The 17,495-nt window shown below is 42.8% G+C and overlaps 1 protein-coding gene across 1 annotated transcript in view; it reads right to left on the bottom strand.

Moving 5' to 3' along the window:
• Positions 1 to 1,675: 1,675 nt before the first annotated feature.
• The window catches only part of wasla (WASP like actin nucleation promoting factor a), a 29,640-nt gene continuing 13,820 nt past the window's right edge, over positions 1,676 to 17,495 (bottom strand). Inside the window, exons 6-11 of the mRNA XM_047391889.1 lie at positions 12,497 to 12,698; positions 10,514 to 10,556; positions 8,763 to 8,916; positions 4,788 to 5,377; positions 3,830 to 3,938; positions 1,676 to 3,009 (exon numbers count right to left, since the gene is read on the bottom strand). Coding sequence (XP_047247845.1) covers positions 2,948 to 3,009; positions 3,830 to 3,938; positions 4,788 to 5,377; positions 8,763 to 8,916; positions 10,514 to 10,556; positions 12,497 to 12,698 — 1,160 coding nt within the window. The 3' untranslated portion in view covers positions 1,676 to 2,947. The remainder of the gene's footprint in view (positions 3,010 to 3,829; positions 3,939 to 4,787; positions 5,378 to 8,762; positions 8,917 to 10,513; positions 10,557 to 12,496; positions 12,699 to 17,495) is intronic.

Below are 17,495 nucleotides of genomic sequence, written 5' to 3'. Positions count from 1 at the left end.
CACAGTAATGGGGGCGCTGTGCCGGTCCATTGTGGTGAAGAGAGAGCTGAGCCGAAAAGCAAAGCTCTCAATTTACTGGTCGGTCTACGTTCCTACCCTCACCTATGGCCATGAACTTTGGGTCATGACCGAAAGAACGAGATCACGGATACAAGCGGCTGAAATGAGCTTCCTCCGTAGGGTGGCCGGGCACTCCCTTAGAAATAGGGTGAGGAGCTCGGCCATCCGGGAGGGGCTCGGAGTAGAGCCGCTGCTCCTCCACATTGAGAGGAGCCAGTTGAGGTGGCTCGGGCATCTATACCAGATGCCTCCTGGACGCCTTCCTCGGGAGGTGTTCCAGGCACGTCCCACCGGGAGGAGGCCCAGGGGACGGCCCAGGACACGCTGGAGGAACTATGTCTCTCGGCTGGCCTGGGAACGCCTTGGGCTCCCCCTGGAGGAACTGGAGGAGGTGTCTGGAGAGAGGGACGTCTGGGCGTCTCTGCTGAGTCTGCTGCCCCCGCGACCCGGTCCTGGATAAGCGGAAGACGACGAACGAACGAACGATGTTTAGATTCAGCTAGCTGTTGTTTCAGGTTAGTAAGTAGAAATTATTGCTGTTGGAAAACTGACAATGCTTTGGTTTGGTCAACCTTTCTGTCTATATCAGTACTGTAGCTGACTGAGAAACCTTAATCACCTTTAATCACCTAAAGAGGGCGGTAGAAAAGAGAAGTCCCAACAATCTGAGCGCCTTTGCAAAGGAAGAGGCTCCCATGTAGGAAGACAGTGCACAACATGTAATGCAAAGGTGCTTTAACAAAGTATTAGGGTATGGGTCAACTGTGCAACTTGGTTATTGAAATTTGTTCTAAGCTGTATTGTACATATTAGATAAAGCATTTTGAAAAGGTTTTAAAATAATTTATTATGGCATCATTTTACAACAGTCAGTATGACAGGGGCTCCTTTCGAAGTTCTCTAAAAGATCACACACCCCAACTTAGGAGTGAAGTTACCTGGGTTTTGGTTCTCTGGGAGCTTACCAACCAATTTGATTTTTTTCACAAAATGTTCTACTCGTATTTTTCTCTAGAACACCTCTTTAACCTTTACAATCCAAAGAGCCATTTTTGCCCTCAGTCTAGCTAAATAAGACTTGTTTAGATCCCCAAATGTTACATGACCTTTTGAAAAAAAAAACTATGCTGTTAAAAAAACAATTTTTTAATAAATATTTACTATAGAAATTTGTCATTTTTAAAGAACTATTTATCAAGTGCTGTAAATTAGCAGCTCAAGGCTGCTTTTCAATTAGAAATTACATTACAATATAGATCATTTACTTTGAGTTATTTTACATAATTTCAAATTAGGTAAATAGGGAACATACCAACACTGAACCAAATGAGGGTAGGATTAGTGACCTTAAAAGCCTGGTTAGTGTCACTGAACTAACTACAAACTATAAGCCTTTTACATCTAACTTAAATTGTAAAATATTTCTGCAGTTCTGAATTTAAGGTGAAACGACATAAACAAACAAGAGAAGAAGCTGTGTTGTCATCATCTACTTGAGTACTCAGGATAGCCATTCCCTGGACTACTGGCAAGCTACACAAACAAAATGGAACCAAAACCTCTAAAATCAACTTTTAGGAAAGTTCAGTAACAAATAAAACAGCAGACCAACTCATCTCTGTAAATAATAGCATTTATTCAGGTATACAATTTAATATTCTCACTGACCCCATCCGTCCCATTCCCACCCGAACGTTTTCACAGGCTTTATGTCAATATCTTGGCTTCTTGATGCAGAATTAGGCCTCACTGTAGGACAGTAAAAACTTAGGACAGACAGGAAAACTGCTTATTTCTTTACACTGTTTGCAGATAAAGGATCACAGGTATTGCCAAAGCCACGAGCTGCTTGAAAATGCCACATTTGGTTCATTATTATTTGCTTTGTCTAGTATTTGCCGTAGGGCATTTGCAGTTGCATTGCATAAAATCAGTTTCTTAAGAGATGAAAAATGCCATTTTAACTTGTTTTCTTTAAATGACGTGAGACTGATAATGCTACAGATTAATGGGATGTTGCAGAACAAATGAAAGCTAAACAAAAGGTCCCATTATATAAGCTATCAAGTGTGTGAAACAAAATAAGTCTGTAACTCAAACCTTGTTTGTCTTCTTATATCAAAGTCAGTGTATCCTACTGTCTACCCTACTGTATGAATCTATTACCGACAAACACACAAAGTAAAAAACCCAACAAACTGCAAAAAAACAAACAAACAACAAAACCTTTTAATCAAGTGAAAAATGAAAGTTAAAGATCCACACGAGGCGACCGAGTGGCCGCCGTTTGGTCAGCAAGTAGAACTATAACACAAAAAGATCTCTAAACTACACCTTCAGAAGGAAATGAGAAACAGTAGAGCGGTAAAGATAAGAAGAACAAAGGTGATAAGATAACAGTGTTAACTGACATTTCACACAAAAACACAGATTTTCCTGCCTGTTTCCTTGGAAAATTGTCCCTTTAAACTTTCTCAGGCAATGAAATGTAACAGAATAAATCCCATGAAGCACAACCAACTCCAGCTCCTCTCAATGCAGAATATGTTACCCCTTCTGTTACTTGGTGAAAGAAAACTAGCTGCTTGAGTCTTTGCACTATGCTAATGATGCATTTAGGTGCTTTCTATTGACACAAGAGAAGGAGAGGAGATTTTACCACAGGGGTATGTGATGAATGGAACAGTTTAACTGGTGAGGTATTGCACAGATTAATTGGAATAATCATTTTTTTAAAAAAAGCAAAAATAAATATACAACAAACTCAAACAACATTTACATTACTTAGTGTAGTCAGGTTCTGGAAGATTTTTAGGAGATTTTAGTGTCGGCGGTAGGTGCAAGGCTAGTGAAGTGGGGCGGGGGGAGGCTAAGGTTGACGTTTTCACTAGTCATCCCACTCTTCATCATCCTCAAAGTCATCATCCTCGTCTTCATCCTCATCGTCATCTAAGAAAAGAAACGTAAAAGGTTTAAAAACCTGTCAGCCGCTGAACATTGGTCTGCTCTACAGAAAACGTTGGAGGAATGTTTCTTAAAGGAAAACTGGTGAATATGCTCAACTGAGTCACCCTTTAATGGTCCCTTTAGGCACTTCTCCTGTTGTCCACATTCACTTTTAGCACACACCAAACCATAAGATTGAAAGTGTAATATAAATTAGCCCCCACTTGAATGTTCCTTATAGATGGTTTAAGCTCAGGTCCTCCACCAGGACCAGGCCTGGAAGCTGTTAAGATACAGATCTTAGCTGTTCCTGGGAATTTGCTCCTCTGGACACAGATGTGAGAATGGTTCCTGAAATCTGCTGGAACCTCCCGGGTTTGGGGCTCACAGTGCTCCGATGACACCTGACACCACTGAGAACTTGACTTTCCACAACCAGGTGTGTAGTGTGAGGAGCTCTCTTGTCCTAATATCAGGGTTTCTAAGGATGGACACAGATCTTCCAATCGTCGAATAGTCACTAAACTCTGTGAATGTGGAGCTGTCTTTTATCCTCATCACAAAGTAACATGTTGTCACATTAACACATGAAGACCCAAACAAACACACTGATTCTAATGACCAAAAAGCCCAGTTCTATACCATTCTAGGTAAGCTACTTGGTTGGTGTTTGCTGGTTATGGGATATGTGGACCGTATCAGTCTTCTCATCAGAATCAGCACATGTAGAAGCATTTCCAGCCAATTGTTTTGTGAGAAGGTCCCAGTTCTGCTAAAATTCTTGGAGGTCAGAGTGCACTCTGTGGTTCACGTGAAGACTTACCTGAGGAATGGATAGCTTTGCTCCTCTTTTGCATAACCTCCATTAGGGCTCCAACAATCCCTGCAGCTGGAGCCAGTGTCGGGGGACCAGATTCTGGATGATCTGATACCTGAAGGCACAAATACTATCTTAACAATCACATCATGCAGAATGCCTCATATTTTGGGATGGGTACTGAATTCGGTACTTTAATAGGTACTGACTGAATTCCGTCGGTACTACTGTGTACAGAATCACGTTTAATCCAACGGTGCCATGTTTTGGTACCTAAACACATCATTGTGACACTGAGGGACTGAAAGAGTGGGCGATTTTCCATGCCGTACAAGAACACAGCATTGCAGTTTTTATTATAAACTAATTAACATTTATAACCACATAAACACACACGCAAGTACCGAAAACTGGTATCGTTGAGTACCGATACAGATTCCCAGGTACGGGGCATCAGTACTGTATTGGTTCAAATGTGAAAGGTACCCATCCCAACTCATATTATTTGTAACATTCCTTAAAAGAACAGAAATCCCATATTTCCAGATAAAAGGTGCTCCACATGTCAGACTTCAGTGCTGAAATACATCCTTTCCTATTTCGTACTCCTTGTGGTTTTCAGGTTTGAGGAGCCGCCTGCAGAGACATCAGTTTGTACTTTTCTTCTGGACATTTGCTGAACTGGAGAAGTTAGTAATGCTAAACCTGCTAATTGGCTCGGGGAAACCCGGTTTTAAAGCAATTGCTCCCCCACAGCAGGTGGGATTTTACATCTGCTCCTAATGCGCTCACGGGAAACCAGAAGTGTCTAAAACCTGTGTTGGCTGTTCAGAGTTAGCAGCAACGCTTCATTGGAAATCGGCCACAAATCCTTCACCAGTATATGTTTACCAGAACTTGTCCCAGAACTCTACTTCAGCTTCAACTAAACCCTGAAAAAGAACAAGGTGTTTAATGGTCTCACAGTCTTGAGCTGGATTCCTTGTCGGATCTGGTCCAGCAGGGCATCTCGACCTGTGCTGGAGGCCGGAGCCCTGTGGTTCTGCTCCACCTTCTTCAGCTGGGTTCCCCCTCTAATCTGCTCCAGCAGAGCAGACTTGCCGCCTATGTTAGGAGCCTGAGAAGAGTCTTCACCGCCACCAATGCCATCCACCTCTGGGGGAGGAGGAGGACCAGGAGGAGGAGGTGGTGGGGCAGGTGCAGAGCTTGCAGAAGATGGTTGGACAAGAATGGGAGGGGGAGGTGGAGGAGCTTGAGGGGCGGTGGAAGATGATGGAGGGGGAGGAGGAGGAGGCTGCTGATGGTGATGGTGAAGAGGGGGAGGTGGCTGATGACCTCCTCTAGAAGGAGGAGGAGGTGGGGCACCAAGAGCTCCTGGTCTTGAGGGAGGAGGTGGGGGAGGAGCGGAAACAGGCGCTCTGGACGGAGGAGGTGGAGGAGGGGCTCCTCTGCTCCCTCTGGACGGTGGTGGTGGCGGCGGTGGGGCTGGGGCTGTGTTGTGTGGTGGTGGTGGGGGAGGAGGGGCGCCACTCCGAGACGGGGGTGGAGGTGGTGCTGCAGTGGGAGGAGAAAGGACTATGATCAGAACAGACAATCCTGCATCTGATGGATTCATTTCCACAATCTAAACACTAAAACTCAAAGCCACAGGGTGGCTGGGTTTGGGTCGGAACAAGCTTTAACACCAGACATGCATTTAAACCCAACATTATTAATTCCTTTAGCTGATTTGGGTTTAAGACTTCTTCTGACTGGAACAGGGAGCTAAATATTATGGTGATGGCAAGGAGGCCTTCCAGCCCCAAAGATTTGGAGCTCATCACCAAAAAGAAACAATCAATATAACAGTGGAAACAAACAAAGCTGCCCAGCTATTAGAAGAAGGGTTTGATCGCTTTAAGGCCAATAAAGATTGGTTCAAGGCTTATTGAGGAGGGAATAAATCTTTCATTAAATGTAAATAACAGATTTTCTTTTCGCAAACTGGACCTCAATTTTCATTACCTTTTCTCCTATTCGTCACTTTTCCATTCAGAAACAAACTTCTTGGTTGAATGAAAAATGATCTTAAATCTAAATCTGCCAGGATATGAATCGTTTGCTGTCTACCGTTCATAGTTCCTAGCTGTGCCTTGACTCCCAGGTTGGAACATCTATCCATTCCAGCTGAGCGAGCGAGAGGCGGGGCACTCCGCTGACCAATCACCAGTTAGATGTGGGGAAATCCAATAAGTGATTGGGAAACTGACACTAAAATCTTTTAGAACCCAGTAGATTTATTTGGCAACGACTAAATACCATTACTTCTGCAGAGAGAATAACACTATTTGTATTCTCTCTGTAAGAGTAGATAGCCTTAATCTACAGGGGTTGGACAATGAAACTGAAACACCTGTCAAGTCTTTGTGATGTATCAAGAGCCGCGGTATCCAGGGTAATGTCAACATACCACCAAGAAGGACGAACCACATCCAACAGGATTAACTGTGGACGCAAGAGGAAGCTGTCTGAAAGGGATGTTCGGGTGCTAACCCGGATTGTATCCAAAAAACATAAAACCACGGCTGCCCACATCACGGCAGAATTAAATGTGCACCTCAATTCTCCTGTTTCCACCAGAACTGTCCGTCGGGAGCTCCACAGGGTCAATATGCCAAACGTCGGTTTCAATGGTGCAAGGAGCGCAAATCTTGGGCTGTGGACAATGTGAAACATGTATTGTTCTCTGATGAGTCCACCTTTACTGTTTTCCCCACATCCGGGAGAGTTACGGTGTGGAGAAGCCCCAAAGAAGCGTACCACCCAGAATGTTGCATGCCCAGAGTGAAGCATGGGGGTGGATCAGTGATGGTTTGGGCTTCCATATCATAGCATTCCCTTGGCCCAATACTTGTGCTAGATGGGCTGCTGGATCCATACTGAAACCTGAGTGCATGCTCAGAACATGCAGTCAGAAGAGGACAAGTTGAAGATTCAGACACTGACCTCATCCACAGTTTTGGGTTTTCTAAACAGCAGACCCTTAATGTCACTGGATGTTCGGATTATTTTCCTCAGGGCAGGAACAGGTGGTGTCACAGTTTAAAGGGTTTATAACCAGCTTACTGTAGCCGTGAGGCTGTGTGAGTAAACTGCTGTTATGTAGATCATAGTTTATACTTTTAATGGATTTCATGACTAATCAAGCTTTAGGTTCTGTTGTGACCCAGTACCCTTTAAAGCCTCATATAGCCATCACTCTGCAAGTTACATATACAAACTGTAGATGAAGAAACTGATCATCATTAGTGAAAACTGGCAGATTTGAAGACAAACTGGGTGGAGATTTCATATCGTGTAAAACAAACAACACACTTTGAGACTCCAACCAACTCCACAGGCTCTGATCAGGGTACTGAGCAGCCAAGCTGGGCAGACAGGAGGCAGATACAGGGCTTGGACAATGAAACTGAAATACCTGGTTTTAGACCACAATAATTTATTAGTATGGTGTAGGGCCTCCTTTTGCGGCCAATACAGCGTCAATTCGTCTTGGGAATGACATATACAGGTCCTGCACAGTGGTCAGAGGGATTTTAAGCCATTTTTCTTGCAGGATAGTGGCCAGGTCACTACGTGATACTGGTGGAGGTAAACGTTTCCTGACTCGCTCTTCGACGACCCGACGGACAGTTCTGGTGGAAACAGGAGAGTTGAGGTGCACATTTAATTCTGCCGTGATTTGGGCAGCCGTGGTTTTAGGTTTTTGGATACAATCCGGGTTAGCACTCGAACATCCCTTTCAGACAGCTTCCTCTTGCGTCCACCGTTAATCCTGTTGGATGTGGTTCTTCTTGGTGGTATGCTGACATTACCCTGGATACCGTGGCTCTTGATACATCACAAAGACTTGCTGTCTTGGTCACAGATGCGCCAGCAAGACGTGCACCAACAATTTGTCCTCTTTTGAACTCTGGTATGTCACCCATAATGTTGTGTGTATTTCAATATTTTGAGCCAAACTGTGCTCTTACCCTGCTAATTGAACCTTCACACTCTGCTCTTACTGATGCAATGTGCAATCAATGAAGACTGGCTACCAGGCTGGTCCAATTTAGCCATGAAACCTCCCACACTAAAATGACAGGTGTTTCAGTTTCATTGTCCAACCCCTGTATGAGCTCTAGATCAGCACCTGCAGATGTTACATAATGGGAGAAGAAGACACTAGTAGCATAATGTACGGGACAAACTCATACGGGAGAAACTTCCACGTGATCATGGTCTGAAGACCCTCACAGTTTGCAAGTCAGTGTAGCTCTTTTAACTTTAATGAACATCTGACCTCTCCATAAACCTTTCTGTGTATCCATCAACTTGTCAGCATCTGCACTGTTCTCTTCTATAAGGTCGACGCTTTGCTTCAATACCGCAGTGTAGCTCTTCTGCCACCTAGAGGCACACTGAGGAAGGAGCAGGAGCTTCCGACATCACGCTGCAGTGGGTCTATTAGCACACATTATATTTTGCATTCCCATCACAGAAGCAAGTACATCCAACCTGCAGTACTGCCCTCTCGGAGTCTGGTTCTGCCCAGTTCTTCTGTCCACCGATACCTACCAGATGGCTCATTTGAATGAATTAGAACTTCATCAATAAAAACTGGTTGAATTAAATCTAGATTGGTTGTAAAATGAATTAATTTATTGACAACATATAGATTGAATTGGCCTGTATTTAATTTGATTGAAATATGTTTAATTATAATAACCTGAATAAAATCATAAAGAAATCAGTTGGAGAAGAATTAACTGGACCTGTCATGAACATGTTCTCTTTCTTTCAAAACTGACCTGAATGACAGATTCAGGACATATGAGTAGGCCCATTTTAGATGATCAGAACCCCTTCCTGCCCTGATTGGTTGGAAACATGAGAGGAAGGTGTATGTTCATCTCACCCTGCCTCCTCAGCTCGTCTTTGACGGCCTCCACCCCGCCCTTCTTCTCAATGAAATCATAGATGACTTTAGATGTCTCTCTGTCCTTCAGCTGAGCCTCGGAGATCCCGCACATGTCAAACAGGTTCTTCAGCTCAGGGTCCAGGTTGTTTAGCTGGTCAAACACAAGAAGCTTTTTAAAAATGCAAACACTTCACAACCATGGCAACTCAAATGACCACATGATTAACGGACTATGAAATCAGATTTTACTGCTACTACAGACAAGAATTTATTGGCAACCTGAGTGCTTTGTTCCCCCTTCTGAAATGGTTTGGACAGATCTAGTTCACCTGAAGAGGCTGTTAGTCATTATAGTGTTTAAATTTCATTAGTATCAGAGGTGCTTGAAGCCTTCTGTTCAGCCAATTAGCCCATTTAGAGGGAACACACAGGCTGCTGGGTGGTTGGGGTCTGTGTACCATACTGAACATGGAGCAGAGAAAGCACACAAACACCAGTATAAAGTGTGAAGTTCATAGGACTGTAGTCAGCCTCCCCAGATGTTAGAGGAAATTCAACCCCAGGTTGATCAGATTGTAGGCAAAGAGCCAAGGAACTCACCCAAAACCATTCGAGATCTAAGGTCAGGATGTGTCACTTTCTGAAGAAAACAGACTAAATTCTTTCAGAAGAGAAATTGTTTCAGACTCATGAGACAAAACTGGACCTTTTCTATCAATCACATGAGCTCCATATTCATAGAAGATAGAGAAAACAACACTGTGCCTACAGTACTGTGAACTATGGAAGGGGCTTGGTCTGGTTCTGGTTTCAAAGCTACCAAGGCTTCCTGGAGCAGAAGGTATGGTCCAGAGTCAGAGAGCTCAGCCTGAGACGCAGGAAATGGGTCCTTTAACAGAAATAGGACCCATGGCTTACAACTAAAAGCTCACAATAGGCAGCAAAAAACACTGAATTATTTTCAAATGGCTCTCCATGAGATCAGATCTTCATCCTGCCGAACATCTATGGAAGGATCTGAAAGCTGCAGAGTGGAGACCAAGCTTCGAACCCGAGACAGCTCAGGTTCAAGAAGCTCATGGTTCAGGAAGCATGGACAGACCTACCTGCTGTTACATGCAAATGTCTCATTGAGGACCACAGAGATGGCTTGTTGGATGTGACTGTTGCCACTACTTAATGTAACAAATTATGATTAACCTCTATTGTTTTCCAAGATCATGACATCCACATCATTCCACCTGAGCTTCTGCATCTTGGTCACCAAGATCTATAGCCGGTGTGATTATTAAGGGCAGCGAGAGTTCATCCAACTGGCTGAATGTGTTAGAATGCATGGAGTCTGAACCATATTAGCCGACCAAATAAAGTTTGCTCTTTGTTTTTGTTTTATTTGAATATGTGCAGGACATAACTTCAATGGATAAAATCAGATTGTTGACACCAGCAGCAATTGATCACTGCGTGTCTCGTGCAAGTATCTCAACAGAGAAGCGTTCTGACCGTCTCCAATAACCTGGGCTCTGTTATTTTGGGGTAATTTCTGTCTGGCCCGTCAGACGGAGGAAGAGCCAAACGCCTTGTTGCCTGAAACACAGTAACAGTGATCTCACCAGGGACTGCTGCAGTCTGGACCATTCAGTGTCTGTGCAGATGAGACTGCACAGGACAAGAAGCTATTGTGTGATTACATCGTGCCGTCATCAGACAGGTCACTATTGTGCCACTGTGGAAAGTGTGGTACTCACATCAAAACCTGTATTTGGATCCCAACCCACATGGCCAATGTGCCTGAGGAACATGGAAGAGATATGTGGTGAGATCGTAGACATGTTCATATGCAAATATTCAAACCAGCTGTTTAGCATATACAACAAAGAGATCCCAATCTGACAGATGGCAGACTGGAACGTAATATGTTTACTGTTACTATGAAGGGCTTTACTGTGGAGGCAGACAGCAATTTTAACTCCTAACTTGTTTTGTCCTTTCAGAACAATAACACATAGGCTGCATTGGTACTTTGGTACTGCATCTTTGGAAAGCGTTATGCGAGTCATCCAAGTAAAGGTGGAGCAGGTAGGTGAGAGATCATTTCTTTAGGATAATAGCAAGATGTCACTCTTGGAACTTTGGAGGATTTTATTTATTTCTGTGAAAATTTTGGAGTGATGTGGTTCTGGTTCACATTAAATAAAACATGACAAAACACTGCAGGTCCTGGCGCTGAACAGGGTGATCTGACTAGTGGAGAGCACACTGGGTAATGCGGCATGTGAACACAGCTACCTCAACGGGATCATTAAAGCTCTGGATCAGTTGGTTTCTTTGCATTCAATTAAATTCAATTCAGTTTTATTTATATAGCACCAACAACACATGTTGTCTCAAGGCATTTCATAAAAGGCTTGAATGGTGCGGGGTTGTTGGGGAGGTTAGAATGAACTACTGAGTGTTAGAGTTTGGCCATTTTAGAAAGGGCTATGTGTAGAGTGCTAAGTAAAATAATAAACTGATAAAGTTTGTCCATCTAAAACCCATTGGTGGCCATTGTTATACTAAAAACCACAAGGATTGGGGGTACCTCCCTCTGTCAGACTGATTATAACCATTGGAAAAGAGAAGGGGTCATACAGGCAGCAGAAATGAAGGGTGTTTGCACCTCAACCATAACTGAGCCGGTTTAGGCTAAACCTGACTCCCCCTTACTCCGTCCAACAGGGAGGGAGGAAGTGGACAGTGTTGTTTCCTGTTGCATTGTGTGAAAGGTGGGTAACTTTAAAATGGGTCAAGTCAATTCAATCGAATCATACAGATTTCAAGTCGGGTTCATAAATTCCAATTAATCCTAATCATTGAACAGTGCAGTCAGATTCAGTTATTTATTTGAATTGGTTAAAAAGTTTTTCTGTCTAAGGAAACCCAGCAAATTGCATCCAGTCAGAGACTTGTAGCAGTCACTCCTCCTGGATGAGCATGTAGAGACAGTGGACAGTCACTGGCGTTGACTTTGCAGCAATCCCTCATACTGAGCATGCATGAAACGACAGTGGAGAGGAAAAACTCCCTTTTAACAGGAAGAAACCTCCAGCAGAACCAGGCTCAGTATGAGCGGCCATCTGCCACGACCGACTGGGGGTTTGAGAGAACAGAGCAGAGACACAAAAAGAACACAGCAGCACTGATCCAGGAGTTGCACAGGTTTAAACAAACTACTAAGTTATTGTGAGCTAGCTCAACATGTTATCAGCATCAGATTTTGATGATCAGTCTATATCTCAGATCAAATTGACACTGAAGTATCATCTAGTATCTCTGCCCTCTTTGTACCTACAGACTCGTTCTGCTGCTGTCTTTATGTTTTGTGTCATTTCAGGAGGTTACAGCCATTCTACAACCTCGTATCATCCCTTCCAGTTCAGAGTGACAACCTCCCAAGGAGGACAAGGGACGTAATAAATCCAGTCCCCCATTGTGGACCTTTCAGGTTTTACTTCTACAGTCACTGCATGGAACCTATAGGAGAACCACCCATCAGAATTATTAAGGTTTTACCATTTATACCTATAGCTTGGACACTACGAGAAGCCTGGCTACCTGAGCAGATAGCCCAGCTAACTAATAAGCTAATGGATTGAGCTCATCAGACTTTTTTTCTGTGGTATGAATAATTGCTGCCACTATGTTTTAGGTTAAATTAAAATCAGATCATTTTTACATGCTTAACTCACTGGAAGTTGCTGGGCGTGCCGATGTCGGCCTTGGTCAGCTTCTTCTTCTTTCCTTTGGTCTTCTTGTCCCTCCGGATCAGAGCGCTGTGACTCAGCATGTTGTTGAGGTGGTAAGGCTGATGGTGGCTGTGGGAGTTATGGACTCGGATGTTGTTGATCTCCGGATTCTTGATGTCCACTGTGGCCATGGGCAGAGCTGGACCTGAGATGTTTAGAGAAATAATCATGAATGGGGTGGATGTTCAAACTCATTCTATACCAGTTTTGTTGCACTTTACATTTTTAGATGACTTCTGAAAAGTATAATTTCTGAAACGTTTTTAGGATGAAAAAAGGTGGCTTTATCAGAGCCAGACACTGATTCTTCTGGCCTAAACACACTCCCAGCTGTACGTCTGGTCATTTCATACCCAACTTCTTTGGAGAAAAGACATTTCATGCAGACCGTATTAATTTCTATCTGTTAGATGGATGTTTATTACCCTCTATGACAACTAATGACTTAAAGTAGCTGTACGGTGCAGTCTTCAGTAAGGAAATGTAGATCTATGTCTAAAGTAAAGAATGCATATCGATGGGATGTTGCTTACAATTAGATCAGGTTGATCCAAAGATATATAGAGTATAACAGTGTATAATTATCATTAAAACAAACACACAATTAAATAGTTTGAAAGACTTTAGCATTTTTTATGACTATTTCTCTATACATATGCACGGCTGTGGCTCAGGTGGTGGGAGTTCGTCCTGTAACCGGTGGGTTGCCGGTTCGAACCCCGTCGTTTTTGTCCTTGGGCAAGACACATCACCCTCCTTGCCTACTGATGGTGGTCAGAAGGCGTGGTGGTGCCTGTGTATGGCGCCTGACAATGTAGCGTACCACTGTCAGTGCATGAATGGGTGAATGACTGAATGTAGTATGAAGCACTTTGTGGTCTATGGGGACTTGATAAAGTGCTATACAAGTTCAGGCCATTTACCATCTCCAAAGTTCATTAAAATGGTTTCTAAACAGAAAATCCACTGTTATGTAATGGTCTAAGGAGGGTTCTGAATAGTTGGTTTTACGGATGGGTACCTAATTCAGTACTTTTATAGGTATTGACCAAATTCCATCGGTACTACAAAGTACCGATTCACAAAAACTCAAATAGTAACATGTTTCGGGACCTAAACACATCATTGTGACACTGAGGGAGTGGAAGAGTGGGCAATTTTCCATAAAGGACATGAACACAGCATTGCATGCACAAGAGTGTAAAGACGTCGCTGGTACCGTCAACAAAGCATGGCTGACAGAAAGCGCTCGAAAGTATGGCTCCACTTTTCAAAATGTGGTGCAGATTACGCTCTGTGCAATAATTGTGATGCGAAGTGCAAGGCCAGCAGCGGGAATACTTCTAATCTGAGGAAACACCTGGTTAAAAGCGCAAGATTGTTCTCAAGGCTGAAAAGTTTCAGTTTTCATGAGGCTCAGATCTACGGCTACAACTGCTGCATTCGACACCATTAGCACGCCTGCATCTGTTAGCGACTCGTTGTCTGCAGCCAGCAACATGGGAGAAGAAATGTTTGAAACAACTGAAATGTTACAATACAAACAGCTGGATGTTGTTTTGATATATTCATGAAGGTTTATATATTGAACAATAAATATGTTAAAATGAAAAACTGAGTTATTATTATTAAACTAATTAATATTTATTACTACATAAACGCACACAAAAGTACCGAAAACTGGTCTTGTTGAGTACCAATACCGATTTCCAGGTACCGGGTATCGGTACTGTATCGGTTCAAATGTGAAAGGTACCCATCCCTAGGTTGTTTACAGGCAGAAACTGAAGGATTAAAAAAAGACTAAAAACAACATACGGGGATGGGGGGCAAACAGGGGTACAAGCTTGACCAGGAACCACAGCTAAACAAACCTTTGTGTTGGTTAACTTTGACTAGGGTATTCACTCAGGTAGAATACAAACTAGAGTAATCTAGAGCATTAAAGACTAGACTATTCATTTTTTTTCTAGTACAGCAGATTTGATCTATTTGTGGAAAATCCAGAACAAATGCTGACCATTCCTTCCAACCCTCCAGCTAGTAAAACTATTCAGTCCTTGAATTCCTTATAAGCTGAATAAACCACAGCAACATCTGACATAACCACTAATCCACCACTAATCCCAGCCCAAATCCCTGGTCCCCCTCCCCAAGAATCTGGGGTTTTCCCACTAGACCAAGAGGCTGTCCTTCAATCTGCCATCTCCCGAGGTCTCCAACAGACCCACAGCTTGTTTCCCCACTTTAAAGCACTCTGATTTTAGGGTTCATGCTAGTCCTTGGTCAAAAACTCTTAAATTGCTGAAAAATAATCATGTCCAAGAATCATAAGCATTGGCAAAACAAACAAACTTCCATCTTTTTACCATACTATATTTGGACTTTGATGGGTTATGATCAGAACGGTCCAATGTTTTCCATTGAAACTGGTTGTAGGTCTCTAGATTGCTCCGTTCATGTGTTATGGTCAGGAAGGTCCAACAACGAATGACCTGACCGTGTTTTCGTGCCAGGCTCAAGATGAATGAGGCATTACCTCATGTAATCAGAGACTACATTCTTTTATAACTTTGATCTTTGTCTGGCCTTCTTTAGACAAAATAGCTTTTATTAATATGATCCACTGATTATCACTGTATTGTATTATAAATGTAGTGAATTGAACTTTTTAACAGGATTTAAATCTGAATGTGACTCTACTGGACCGAGCTGGACACAAATGAAAGGATTGGGAATTCATTTGGTGGTATAAAGACTGGATTAGCTTGTTCAGTGCTTCAATGTTTGTTGTGAATTAGTGGCAGAAAAAAAGATACCTGCTCTACTCTCCATGTTTCCAGAAGTACATTAGAATTTTCTTTCAACGACAGGCCAAATATTATTTAATGTTCAAAGTAAATGTGAGCAAGACCATGGAGGAAAGTTTGTTTCCACACTAAGGAAAAGCCTTAACACAGCTGATTCAGTAGATTAAATAGGGAGGATACACTGCATCCTTCTTGGATTCAAGGCATGAACCCATGAAGTTCATAAGCATTGAAAGATTTCATGCTGTGCAGGAAGACATGTTTGATCTCCAGTCAAGAAGCTCTGTAGATGCAGTTCAGTCACAGGACAGTTGGCTAAGCCTGAACCCAGCACTCCACAATGATCCACTGCCGTGGTGGTAAACAGGGATCCGGACCCACCTGAACCATTAACCTGTTCCTCAGAGAGGTTGTTCCTACTTTCTTTTCCCGGCAGGACCTGTGCTGCCATGTCTGCACTCTCTGCCTCTGGACAATGTGGGATGAACCCACAGTTGGACACATGAATGTGAATTAGTCCAGAACAGCTGCAATATTAGATCTCACAGGGATGACGGTAAGAAATTAAAACTACTGTGTATATATATTCTTTCAGCTAAGTGGAAATGTTCATGTTAGAAGATCCTAACAACAGCTAAAACGCCAACTCCATCATTTGGTCTTTGTTCTAAATTACCAGTAAAACCAGGTTTTAGAGTGACTGCTCTCATGTCACTTCTGCTCACAATATAAATCTATCTTCAGACATTATAGTTTCTACAGAGAAATCAGGGCTGGACAAACTTGCATTTGGGAGGTCAAACAAAATGGAAATTGAGCTTAAACCTCAGATTGGTGCATCTCTAAACTTAGTTCCCTAAAAGGTCAAACGTCTGGCTTCTAAAACATGAACACTCCAACACTCCATTAATGGTTCAGAATAATCAAATACGTCATTATAACTCCAATAGTAAATCTAAAGATGGTTAGTGTGTTTTCTTTTATTCGAAGAAAATGTTTGATAAATGATGGCATGGAGTTTAAACACACAGTAAGTTCCAGTGACTGGGAGGGATTACAAATGAACCCTAATGTGTATCACACGAAGGCTTAAAGTGAACAACAGCAGTGACCATGTGCTGCACATATGGCCCAGTTCAGGGTTCCTGCTGACCAGATAAACCTGTAGCAGAGCAGCCTGTGTGAGTAACACAGTCTGGGGAGAAAAACACAACAACACTCTGCAGGCATCTGTCACCCTCACATGCAACATCTGATTCTGATCAGTCGCTCCACTCTGAGCGGCTCTCTACAAACTGTCCTGTCCTGAACAGGTCCATTACCCTTACAGCAGGAAAGCTGAAGCTGAGTGCCTGCATGATAGCTGTTCATTTTAATGTGGTACTGTCTCCAGCCACCAGTATTTCATAAGCTGTTGCTATTCAGACTTTCTGGAGTGTTTCTCTATTGTCTTTGCCCTGGATATGGGCCTTTTTGACCCATTGATCCATTAGCCCATGCCATACCAAAACTGCTGGGCTGCTTGTAAAAAACGGAGAAAACAGGAGTCCTTCTGGCCAATAATCGACATTAAACCCAGAGCTGACAGCAGGTAAAATGCGAACAGAAAAATCTGTTGTGTGTTATTTCATATGCAATGTACAGGTCCTTCTCAAAAAATTAGCATATTGTGATAAAGTTCATTATTTTCTATAATGTAATGATGAAAATTTAACATTCATATATTTTAGATTCATTGCACACTAACTGAAATATTTCAGGTCTTTTATTGTCTTAATATGGATGATTTTGGCATACAGCTCATGAAAACCCAAAATTCCTATCTCACAAAATTAGCATATTTCATCCGACCAATAAAAGAAAAGTGTTTTTAATACAAAAAAACGTCAACCTTCAAATAATCATGTACAGTTATGCACTCAATACTTGGTCGGGAATCCTTTTGCAGAAATGACTGCTTCAATGCGGCGTGGCATGGAGGCAATCAGCCTGTGGCACTGAGGTCTTATGGAGGCCCAGGATGCTTCGATAGCGGCCTTTAGCTCATCCAGAGTGTTGGGTCTTGAGTCTCTCAACGTTCTCTTCACAATATCCCACAGATTCTCTATGGGGTTCAGGTCAGGAGAGTTGGC

This window comes from Girardinichthys multiradiatus, chromosome 2 (genome assembly GCF_021462225.1).
Source record: "Girardinichthys multiradiatus isolate DD_20200921_A chromosome 2, DD_fGirMul_XY1, whole genome shotgun sequence".
Classification (NCBI taxonomy): Eukaryota; Metazoa; Chordata; class Actinopteri; order Cyprinodontiformes; family Goodeidae; genus Girardinichthys; species Girardinichthys multiradiatus.
The sequence above is the reverse complement of the archived record's forward strand: the minus strand, read 5'-3'. Positions and strand labels throughout refer to the sequence as shown.